Genomic DNA, 12,500 nt, shown 5'->3' with positions numbered 1-12,500 from the left:
TGGGTGTGTAGTGTGTGTATGTGTGTGTGCGTGTATGTATTTTGAGTGCTTTCTCTGTGTGTGCATGTGCGTTTTTTGTGTGTGGATGTGCGTCTGAGTGTTTTGTGTGTGTGTGTGCGTGTGTGTTTTGTGTGTATATTTTGTTTGTGTGTGTGTGTATTGGCGAGCTTTTGTTTATAAGGGGAAAATGTGCATTTTGTAAAGTTTGCGTACTTTACATTAAGAGCCGAAGACTGTGTCTTGTGAGCGTGAGGTTTCCTTTGCCGATTATTGCAGTGTTAATGTTTGGTAATTTTATTGTGAAATGCGAAGGAATAAATCCTTGTAAAAGTGAAATAGGTAGAGTAAATAAGACTAATACAGTTCCAGATTTAAGAGATGAGGAATTATGTATATTATTTACATTATTTACGTTTGACGGATATTTGTCCTCATCTCGTTTTTTGTTAACACATCATTTCAGCTGATATACCCTCCAGCCTTCATCAGGTGTCTTGGGGAAATTTCGAATTTAGATTCTCATTCCTAAGGTATTTTTCGATGTTGTTGTTATTATTATTATTATTATTATCATTATTATTATTATTATTATTATTCGGGCATATGGCGTAGTGGTTAAGAGTGCGGGCTACTAATCCCAAGATTTCGAGTTCGATTCCAGGCAGTGACCTGAATAATAATAATAATAATAATAATAATAATAATAATAATAATTATAATAATTATAATAGCATCGAAAAATACCATAGGAATGAGAGCCCAGGTTCGAAATTGCCCCAAGACACCTGATGAAGGCTGGAGAGTATATCAGCCGAAACGTTGTGTTAACAACAAACAAGATGAGGACAAATATCTGTCAAATGTAAATAATGTAAATAAGTGTAATTTAGAGTTCACTATTTTTAGTATTAAGTATTATCCTCCACCGAGAAATAACAGTTCCTCAGTTATCGGCGTGTTCGATGAGAGAGATAAGTGATACCTTTGTAAACTTCCGCAATTTGATATGTAAATGCTTTGAGCGTCGCGTCTTTAAATTTCTTATTGCAAAATCTTTACAATTCGTTTGAAGTTTTATTGCGATAAGTAATTCTAACATTAATATTGTTGTGCATATTAGGAAGACTTTACCATTCATTATCTGACAAATCAAACGTGATTAAAGGACTAGATATCTTTTTAATGTAGCCTTGGGTTTGTACGTGGAGGCTGGGGTTTATGAATCAATAGGATTATAAGAAATTTTGTTAAGTAAAACAAGATTTTGTCCAGGCGCATACAGTGTCAATAATAAACTTGGTAACATAAATTTCCACCATCCCTCGATAATCCCCAGAATGTTTATTAATTGTATTTGTAATCTCATTGGTAGGGCGGAGCGTCGCTGCCTTCCTGAGCTAGTTTTCCACCACATTTCTTAAAAATCGTGGTAGAGGCTTTGGTCCGCGGATCAATTCATGTCCAGAAACTGAGGTTGGGTGTATGCTCCCCGTAAAAAAATCCAGCTCCAAAAAGCCTCATAGTAGCAAGAGAGAATGGGCACCAGCCAACCAGCCAGCCCAAAGGTTGGGGTGAGCTGCACCTGCCTGCCTCAGTTGCTATGGCATCAAGGTAGATCCGGCTAACCCCGTTAATGGGGACAAAACCCGGATTTAAAACACTGGATGATGATAATGATGATGATGATATCCAGCTTATCCTCTAAGACGGTCCTCTTTAACAGCGATGCCTATCCCTTCAATGACATTCTCAGTGCACACTATCTGAGAATGTAAAAACATGATGTAACTTAAATGACCGTTCCAACATTGGCGGGGTATTTCTAAAACTTATAAATATTTCCTAGTATTCCTAAGATAAATACCATTCTATCTTTAACGGATATGATATTATGGTGAGCTATTGTTCTACTTAAAACTTCGCAGCTGCCATAGTTAGGACACACGGTAGAAAACTGCTTAGTACACACACAAATGTCTTTTCTTGTATATGAAAACCCTATTATTTGCTTCTGAAAATGTGATTGATAATTTCGACGTTGTTGTTTTCCAACACAAAGCTCTTTCACGGTCGGGTTATGTGTAATAATACCTCTGCTTCTGAGCCGTTCCAAGCACCGCAGCCATTTGTGAAGTCTCTAATATGCATATCTGGTATGTCTATGATCTCAGGTATTGCATCTAAATTCTTTGAAATTATTCTGAGTGCACTGACAACAAAAAGGACCATTTTGACTGTTTTTTGATGAAATATTCGTACCTGGTTCGCCAAGTCCTGGTGTTTTTGTTCTTTCACTCACTCGGTGATTTCAACATTTTCGTCAGCGGGAACAGCGACCCATTCATATGTTCAAATTCCGCCGAGGTTGACTTTGCCTTTCGACCTTTTCGGAGTCGATAAATTAAGTGCCAGTGGATTACTGGGGTCAATGTAATCTACTAGTCCTTTCCCACTATATTTGAGGCCTTTTCCTGTAATAGAAAGGATTATTATTATTATCATTAAAGCGAAACACCGGCAAAATGTCCTGGCATTTGCTTTTCATCCGTGTCTATTTTCTCAGCATCTCTTTAAATTCCGAATTCCGATTACACTAACTTTGCATTTCATCTGCCACCCCTACAATCCCACATACCCCTCCAAGCAGGTGCTAGAATATCGATTAGTCACTTCTTTGAACCTTACATCCACTCTTCTGCATTTAATGACGGTTTATCTCGTAAATTTAAGTAGAATTACTTTAATAAATATTATGATTAAACCGTAACACAGGATGCAAAAATTGATTACGTAACTACCAGTTATACCAGAGTCATTGCTCAAGAACTTGGGTTAGAATTTCAACAGGTTCTTGTTTCACCAATTGTTTTACGCAAACACATTGCTATTCAATTATAACAGTTGTCTTTGTCCTTCGCTACACACTATGATATGATATGACATATGATATGCCTTTCACTACACAATATGACACGATATGCCCTTCACTACACAGTATGATATGATATGCCCTTCACTTCCGAATATGTTGATATGCACTTCACTACACGATATGATATGTTATGCCCTTCACTACAGAATACGATGATATGCACTTCACTACACGATATGATATGCCCCTGATTACATGATATTATATGATGTGCCTTTCGCTACACAATATTGTAATGTGTTATCTAATTATGGTGGTGTTTCATATTATAATGGACTTTTATCTTTTATTTCCTCAGGAAAGATGGAATAACTACAAATATGCCTTTGTGGCAGATTCTTGCAACAGAATATATAGATGACATCAAGTAAGTTAAGGTTTATTTCATTTCATTTTTTCATTTCATCTAGTTTCAGCTCACGAGCTGTGGCCATGCTGGGGTACCGCCATTAGAAAAAGATCATACGCCCGCAGAGGCACTCGAACCCACGACCCTCAGATTACTTCTCAGGTTGACCTATAAAAGTCTGATGCTCTACCGACTGAGCTATATCAATAATAATAATAATAATAATAATAATATAATAATAATAATAATAATAATAATAATAATAATAATAATAATAATAATAATGATAATAATAATAATAATAATAATAATAATAACTATAAAAATAATAATAATAGGAGAAAAAAAATGACAGAAAAAATTTAAGGTAGAGTACTTGCGCAGACTGAGGCTGATACTCTGATCCTTAAGTCAAAATTAAATGGAGGGAATAAGATCGAAGCTATCAACACCTGGGCAGTTTGACCCCTTAGATATGGAGCAGGGGTAATCGCATAGACAGTAGACGAACTAAATAGCTTAGACCAAAAGACAAGGTGAGTTGCTAACTAGATATGGGTCACTCCACTCAAAAAGAGACGCAGACAGACTGTATGTACCAAGAAAAGAGGGAGAAGAGTACTTATTGGATACGAACTAAGCATTAGAGCAGAAGAAAACAACATAGCATGGTATGTAAAAAATGTCACAGAACCGTTATTATTAGAAGTAGGAAGGTCAGGCTTGTTAAGGATGAAAGATTGCAAAGATAAAGCACTATACAAGAAATTGAAAACGAATGAAACTGAAAATAGATGGGTAAAGAAAAAATGCATAGTCAATTTCATAGGGATGTTGAAGATAAGACAGACTGAGGAAAAAGATGGCTAGGGATGACTAAAAGTGATTTAAACCCGGAATCGGAGGCTCTAATCTGTGTTGCCCGAGAGCAAGCACTAAGAACAAACTACATAAAATACAGAATAAACAACACAGCAGAAAGCGATAAGTGCAGAATCTGTGGACAAAACGGTGAAACCGTATGGCATACTACCAGCCAATGTACTTCACTAGCCCAGAAGGGATATAAGAGACGCCACGACAATATAGCCAGACTTGTCCATTGGACACTTTGCAAGAAGTATAGACTTGACAGAGCAAACAATTGGTACGACCACAAACCCGAAGGCATCGTCGAAAATAGAAATGCAAAGATCCTATAGGATTTTATGATTCATTGCGACCATGAGATAGAGAATAGGCAACCAGACATAGTGTTAATTGAGAAAGAAACAAACGATGCTGGATCGTAGATATAGCATGCCCAGCTGACAACAAGGTATGCGATAAGGAAGAAAGAAAAGTTGAGATATATGACAGGTTAGCTTGGGAACTTAAGCAGTTGTGGTCGATGAAAAAGTAGCAGTAGTACCAATAATTGTCGGAGCCCTGGGAACAGTGAGCAAAAATCTCGAGAAGTATGTAAAACAAATAGGGGCTGTAATAAGGGTGGATCACTTGCAGAAAACAGCACTGCTTGGAACCGCTTGAATACTCCGGAAGGTGCTCGAAAAATAAGAGGTGTTGCCTTAGTTCACTGGTAGTGAACAGCTGACACTGTAATACATCTCCAGCGCTAGAAGCTGTGCAAAGGCAATAATGATGATGATGATGATGATGATGATAAAAAGTAATCTCGTGGCAGAAAACAGAGTTGAAATCTCTAATAAACCACAGGAAAGGAACATTGACAGCTTGTTCGATGAGAGACATATTGATGCTTTGGAAGAAGACAATAAAGCTAATGGTGACATGACAGATGGGCAAAAGGCAATCTACGACAGAATAAATGCAAGGCTACAGGAGAATAATAGCGACATTATTTGCAACCTTAAAAAGGTTGATCAATGGATATTGAACCAAGAAACGAAAAATGTGAAGGAAATTCTGAAATACATCTGAACAAAGAACATCACAGAAACAAAGAATTTGATCAAGGCAGCAAGTATTGTTGTATCAGAAAATGTGGGTGTTGATGTCAAGAAAAAGAAATATAATGGGAGTGACAAAAGAAAAGATCCATGGTGGAATAGAAGAATCCAGGCAAGGTTAGATATGTTCTCGAAGGAAATCTGTGTTAGACCGAAAAGAGAAAGGGGAGCTTAAAGGCGAACAAAAATAAAGGGCACTGAACAGGAAGTATGATATTGAAAGAAAGGGCCTGAAAGTGGCAATGGAGGAACTGAAACAGCGCCTAGTTTCAACGAAAGCAAAGATGGTAAGATACGACCAAAGAATGAAGGCATACCAGCAGAATAGGTTATTCAGAGTTAATCAGAAGAGATTCTACAAAGAAATAAATAGAGAGTGTAGAGATGAAAAGTTGATACCGGATAACATTGAAAGTCAAAGGTTTTGGAGTGACATCTGGAGGAAAGACAAGGAGCACAAGAATGATGCTGGATGGTTGTAAGAACTGAAACAAACAGTAATCTGTCCAAAACAGGCAGAACTCATCATTTTAGTTAGGGAAGTGAAGGAAATCAGCAAAAAAATAGGCAACTGGAAGGCCCCGGGACCAGATGGAGTTCAAGTCTACTGGATCAAAAGATTCAGTGAATGTCATGTACGAATAGCTGCGCACCTCAACACCTTGTTAAATGCCAACCAAGTAACATCAGAGTGGTTGACATTGGGTAGGATAGTGTTGTGCTTAAAAAACATCGAAAAAGGCAATACGGTGGGCAATTACAGGCCGATATCCACTTATGTGGAAATTATTGACTGGAATAGTCGCAGTCAATGTACGGACATCTGGAAAAAAATGGAGTCCTGCCACGTGAGCAGAAAGGTTGCAAGCATAAGTGCAGAGGTACCAAGTATTAACTCCTGGTAGACAAACTGTACATACAGACTACAAGAGAAAAAACACTAACTTAGCTATGTCATGGATCGATTATCGTAAGGCGTACGATATGATCCCACACTCTTGGATTATGGAATGTATGAACCTATTTGGTATTGCATCGAATGTTGAGCGATTGCTTGGAAAAAGTATGGCGAATTGGAGGACCACCTGACAGCATACGCATGAAGTTTAGGGACAGTAGAAATCAGGAAAGGCATCTTCCAAGGGGACTGCCTGTGCCCACTGATCTTTTTACAATGCATCATACTACTAACACTGATTCTGAGGAAAGCAATGGCTGGTTATGTATTCAAGAGTCGACCACTTGTTATTCATGGATGACCTCAAACTTTATGGCAAAAAGGAATCCCAGGTCAGTTCCCTCGTTGATACGGTGTATACGTTCAGTGCTGATATCAGAATGGAGTTTGGACTGAATAAGTGTAGTGTGTTAGTCTTGAAGAGAGGCACAATTAAATGTACCGACGGGTTAGCGATACGGTCAGGGGAGGCTATGAAGCAGATATAAGAGGTGGGCTATAAGTAATTTGGAATATTAGAAATAGGTAAATTGATGGAGAAAGAAATGACAAAATTTTAAAGTGGAGTACTTGCGCAGACTGAGACTGATCCTTAAGTAAAAATTAAACGGATGGAATAAGATTGAAGCTATCAACACCTGGGCGGTTTCATTCCTTAGATATGGAGCAGGAGTAATGGCATGGACGATAGTCGAACTAAACAGCTTAGACAGAAAGACAAGGAGGCTGCTGACAGATATGGGATACTCCGTTCAAATAGTGACAGACAAGCTGTATGTATCAACTAAAAATAAGTGGATAAAGAAAAGAATGCATGGACAATTTCATAGGGATGTTGAAGATAAGACAGACAGAGAAAAACAAGATGGCTATGGATGACTAATAGTGATTTAAAACCGGAAACGGAGGCTCTAATCTGTGCTGCCCAAGAGCAAGCATTTAGAACCAATTACATCAAATACATAATAGACAACACAGCAGAAAGTGATAAGTGCAGAATTTGTGGACAAAATGGTGAAACCGTATGGCATATTACCAGCCAATGTACGCCACTAGCCCAGAAAGAATATAAGAGATGTTATGACATCATAGCAAGAAATTGGAATAGAGTACCCAGTAGAACTGTTACAAAAGGTTTGCCTCCTTGGCTCGGCCAGAATAATCAGGAAAGTATTAAATAGCTGAAAAGAACGGATAGCATGGTACCGTAGGCTGCAGGTAGCAAACCCACTACGCATGCAAGACTCCAATAAAACCTGTGATAAAGGGACATAATAATAATATATATTATTATTTCACCCTGAGACCTAGAAATACGAGGTTGGTATGTGGTGGGGTTAAGCCTGACTCATTGAAGGAGGTCCCTTCAGCCTTGGTTGGTAACCCCTCTAGAGACGGTAACTCAATAAAAAACACACCGATGAATGTTCCACCTCAACACCAAAATTCTCAGGAGTGAAAATATGAAATACAAAGATATAAGACAATGGACTGAACGATTGTACACGAGGGTAGACGTAGACTTTCGGAGCCTAGGCTAGCAATCCACCATCGTGATGGTGTCACGATAAAAATACTGGTGATTGCACAACCTTACAAATGCTACTTCTAAATGTGTGATGCAAAAATTAAATAATAACCACAACTGTGCTAACAGGACTGGAACTGTTAACAGTGAAGATGTTGCACAGTGCAGGCAGGGAATATCTGATCAAGCTCCGGCAGGTCGTCATCAAACTATTGATCAGGACCAAAACCACAGCCAAAAGAGTAAAAGAGTAAATAAGGAAATGGGAAAAAGAAGTAAACAAAATAGTAATAGAAAGCTGGCTGAGAAGTGAGTCAAATAAAAGAGGCTTCATGAATGGAATGAAGAGAATATGGAATGAAAAGAGAGGTTTTGAAGCATTCGCATAGCGACTGATTGGTCAAGTAAGAGCAATCCAAAGGAACACTGGATTACAGGTGTAGAGACTGAAGAAAACCAGAGAAACAACAAAAAAATGAGCAGAAGGAGGGTGAAACAGCAGCAACAGAAAGCGGTAATGAAAGGGTAAGAGGTGAAGAACATGAAGCAGATGGAAACGCAGAGTACCAGAGAATATTGATAAAGTAACTAATGAAGACGATCTCGATGGAAAAATGGCATTAAGTAGTGCACAAGACTTGAATGAGGAAGAGAAAGAGATTTTAGAAATGTTGCGAGGTAAAATGACTGACGTGAACAATGAAAACCACCAAATGTAAGAGATATGGACAGAAAACAAGTAAGGAAAGCCACAGGCAAAGTAAATGACGTTTTGATCATGATTAAAACAGAAAACATAAGCGAGACAAGCCAGCTATTCATAGCTGCTGATAATGTCGTAGTTAAGCATAATAGGCTGCAAGCGAAAAGCTGAAGCTTTAAAGGTAAATGAAAAGAAAGAACCAAACTGGAGGAAGAGAATACGAATGAAGCTGGAAAAGACACTGAAAGAACAGGGGCAATTGAACAGGATAATGAACGAACGGAGAGCTCAAGAATAAGGTAGTAATCAGAAAATTGAATGGACAGTACAGGTTAGAAGAAACAAACAACAGTAAATGAAGAATTGACACAAAAGGTGACAGCATTAAAGGCCAAATTAAAAAGATACGATGCTAAATGTAAAGGTTTCAAACAGAATAGACGATTCCTATCAAATAGAAGGCGTCTGTTCGAGGAAATAGAGGGAGGCCAACACCAGGAACTGATTTCAGAAGCGGAAGAAAGTAAAGAACTTTTGGGGAAGTCTGTGGAACAGGCCAGTGAGACGTAAAGAAACCGCGGAGTAGCTAAGAAGGGTGGAAAGACAACTTGCAACTGTACAAAGACAAAATGACATCAGAATTAATCTACATACAGTGAGATGAAGGTTAAAAAAATAGCAAATTGGTAAGCACTAGGCCCGGATGGTCTACGAGGCTATTGGCTGAAGAATTTTACACAGTTGCATGAAAGGGTCGCTGCGCACTGAATGACTGCCTGCTGCAAGCTCATGTCCCAGCTTGGATAACAAGTGGACAAACGCTCCTATGCCTCAAGGATCCCTTGAAAGGAAACTTAGCATTTAATTTTGGACTTATAACCTGTTTACCACTAATGTGGAAGTCTATGATGGGTGTCTTGGCGGAAGAGTTATACAACCACCCGGAAAGTAACAATCTACTTCCAGATGAACAGAAAGGATGCAGGAAGCAGAAGAGGGCAACCAAGGATCACTTAATAGTTGCTAAAATGATAATTAGAAATTGTAGACGGAGATTGACGGGGCTGAATATAACATGTCTAAATTACAAAAGAGCATATGACATGGGACCTCACAGTTGGATAAGTAAAACAATGAGCATGTTTGGGGTAGCAAAAACTATGGAGAAAATGCTTAATGAAAGCATGAAACATTGGAATACTGACTTCATCAGAGGAAAGCAAAAACTCGGAAAAGTGAACATCAGACGTGGAATAATCAAACGTGATAGCTTATCTCCATTGCTATTCGTACCGGCCATGACATCGCTCACTGTGAAGGAAAAATAAGAGAAATGATGGCGAAATGAGATGAAAGTATACAAAGTAGTATGTGAACACGTGAATGATGCAATCCTACTGATGCAAGAAAACCTCCTAAAAGGGCCAAACAAGGATCCTCACAGATCCATGATTACCTTGAGCCCCATTGGATCCTCGCCTAACTGCTGTTCTCAGTCATGCTTTAGAGTAGGGCGATTCATCTCAACCATTTTTGCCACAGTCACCCATCTTTTCACAGGTTCACTGGGAAATAGTACTTTCCTTTCCAACTAGAACTTAAAATATCGATGAAAGCTTAACCGAAGACGAAGACGTCTTTCCTTTCAGCCTCTTCCACCACACAACCTCTTCCTCCATAGCATCTAGACGGAAGAACATTGTTGAATAGGAAGTTGTAATTTAGGCTCTTTGCGACTGGAAACCTGAAGATGCCACATTCGTTCTATGGATCTCAGAGATGTAAAAAAAAAACCATAATTTATCGAAAGGCGGCGAGCTATGTTTAACTCCTTGTGAGCAATAAAGAAATAAGAAACGTTAGCACGCCGGGCGAAATGCGTAGCCGTATTTTGTCTGCCGTTAGGTTCTGAGTTCAAATTCCGCCGAGGTCGACTTTGCCTTTCATTCTTTCGGGGTCGATAAATAAAGTACCAGTTACGTACTGGGGTCGATGTAATCGACTTAATCCGTTTGTCTGTCCTTGTTTGTCCCCTCTATGTTTAGCCCCTTGTGGGCAGTAAAGAAACAGATAAGAAAGTCATAAGAAAGAGACTAACAGGCCAAGAATCTCGAACAAGTCGTGTCTCTTGGATTGGTCACTTTTCACCAGTGATGTGCTTGCTAGGACTCAGATAGCAAAAAGTGCCTATGAATATTGTCAAACACTTAGTTTAGGTCTGATATTTACGGGGAATGAGAGCGTGATGTGGTGACGTTCAGGACTGTTGTCAGGTAAATTAATGGTGAACATGAGATCACTGCACTGGCCAGAATCAGAACCAGATTAGTGATTCGTATTATGGCTTCTACATGCAGCACTGAATTTAATAAATCATAAAAATTTGTAACTAACGAAAAGCAAGAGTTAAGTAATAATCACAAAAATTCTCAAGTGCCAAAAGACTGAAGAGAAATACATGATGGCTATCGTTAGTGACCCACGAGGGCAAAAAAGCGGAAGGGGGATTCGAAGACATTAGGATTGGATTTTTATAAGATAAATTTACTTAGTAGAGATTCCGATTTTGGTTTTTCATAGTTGGATGCCTAAACACGGATCAACAGTTTGCTCCCCAGCAAAAGAAACTTTAGTTGACCGGATGGTTCTTGGGTGGAATCAAGTGAGAGCAAAACAAGCAAAAGACACAGAATATGCAATTAAGACTATAGAAAGGTAGGTACCTGTATAGCTTTTATCTTTTAGTTGTTTCACTCATTAGACTGTGGCCATTCTGGGGCACCGCCTCGACGATTTTTGTTGTCGAATGAATCGACTCCAGTACATTTTTTAAAGCCTGGTACTTATTCTGTCTATTTTGTTTGGTGAACTGCTAAGTTACAGGAACGTAGACACACCAACATCAGCTGTCAAGCCTTGGTGGGGGAAAAGCACTGACACACACACACACACACTTCGCATTAAAAATACTGGTAAACTTGTTACTAACAAACTTGATGTGGCGAGTCATGAAGATATAATTACTAAAACCTCTCACCACATTGTGAAGAGAAGAATTCATTAAATCTAAACTGAAATCTAATCAAGGTAGGCAGGGAACGCAACTCCAAATCACAAATAGATTTACTGTTTTTTTCCCCTCTGATTATTTCGAAATACTTTTCTAATTAATTTCCAAATTTCTTTTTCGTTATTTTGTCTGCATTTTTTTATTTTGTCTATTTTCGGTAATTCAATTGTCCTTTTTTTTTATCTTCTTTTAATCTGATAGTTGTCTAATGGTCTGAGAACTGATATAAATATTTATATGTTTAGTGACTAATGTACATTTTTTATACAATTATTACAACTTAAATGTTACAGAATTGACTTAAAGTTATTAAATTCTGTAAAGTCTCTTTTGTAATGTTATTTTTGTGTGGTTTTCTTCCAAAATTATTGAGGTATTCATTTCCAGTAACGATATTAATTAACAGTCGATCTGTCACTGTAAAATCAATTTACCTTTTGGCTTTTCGTTAAAAAATATTGTATCAGTTTATCACCTGATTGTTATTGACACCAAACTATTCAATTTATTGGTTTTCATTTTATGCTTTCGTTGAATAAGAATGGTTTCCTTTTTGTTTTCGTTTTCAATCTCTTCACAACGAAATTCATTAACTTGTGACGTTCAGTTGACAACGAGGCTATTTATCGAATTAGTTTGCGTTCATTTTTTTTGTTTTCGCTATCAGTTTTATATGATTCACTTGAGAGACACAATTTTGGTTATATATTGTTTTATTTAAATATGTATCGGCGCACGCGTGCGTGTGTGAGTGTGGACAAGTGTGTAAGTGTGTATGCGCGTGTATGTAGGAGTGTATGTGTATATATATATTAGTTTAATTACATTCATACTAATAATAATTGCCAATAAATGTATACAATAATATTGGTAATGATGGTGGCGTGATGGTAAGGACTGGGGTTTGAAATGGGGGTGGTGATGATGAAGAAGATGATAATCACGACGACGACGACGACGATGACGATTATAATGATGATGATGATGAAT

General features: G+C 38.1%; 1 protein-coding gene across 2 annotated transcripts in view; it reads left to right on the top strand.

Annotated features, from left to right (window-relative positions):
• The window catches only part of LOC118762918, a 62,690-nt gene that overhangs the window by 31,388 nt on the left and 18,802 nt on the right, over positions 1 to 12,500 (top strand). For both annotated transcript variants that reach the window (XR_004998669.1, XM_036501964.1), the window contains exons 7-8: positions 3,231 to 3,299; positions 11,021 to 11,155. Coding sequence is in view for 1 of the 2 variants with exons in the window: in XM_036501964.1 (XP_036357857.1) it covers positions 3,231 to 3,299; positions 11,021 to 11,155 (204 nt within the window). In the remaining variant the exon portion in view is untranslated. The remainder of the gene's footprint in view (positions 1 to 3,230; positions 3,300 to 11,020; positions 11,156 to 12,500) is intronic.

This window comes from Octopus sinensis, linkage group LG4, assembly GCF_006345805.1.
Source record: "Octopus sinensis linkage group LG4, ASM634580v1, whole genome shotgun sequence".
In the NCBI taxonomy this organism is placed as follows: Eukaryota; Metazoa; Mollusca; class Cephalopoda; order Octopoda; family Octopodidae; genus Octopus; species Octopus sinensis.
Note: the sequence above shows the minus strand (reverse complement) of the source record. Positions and strands in the feature narration are given on the sequence as shown.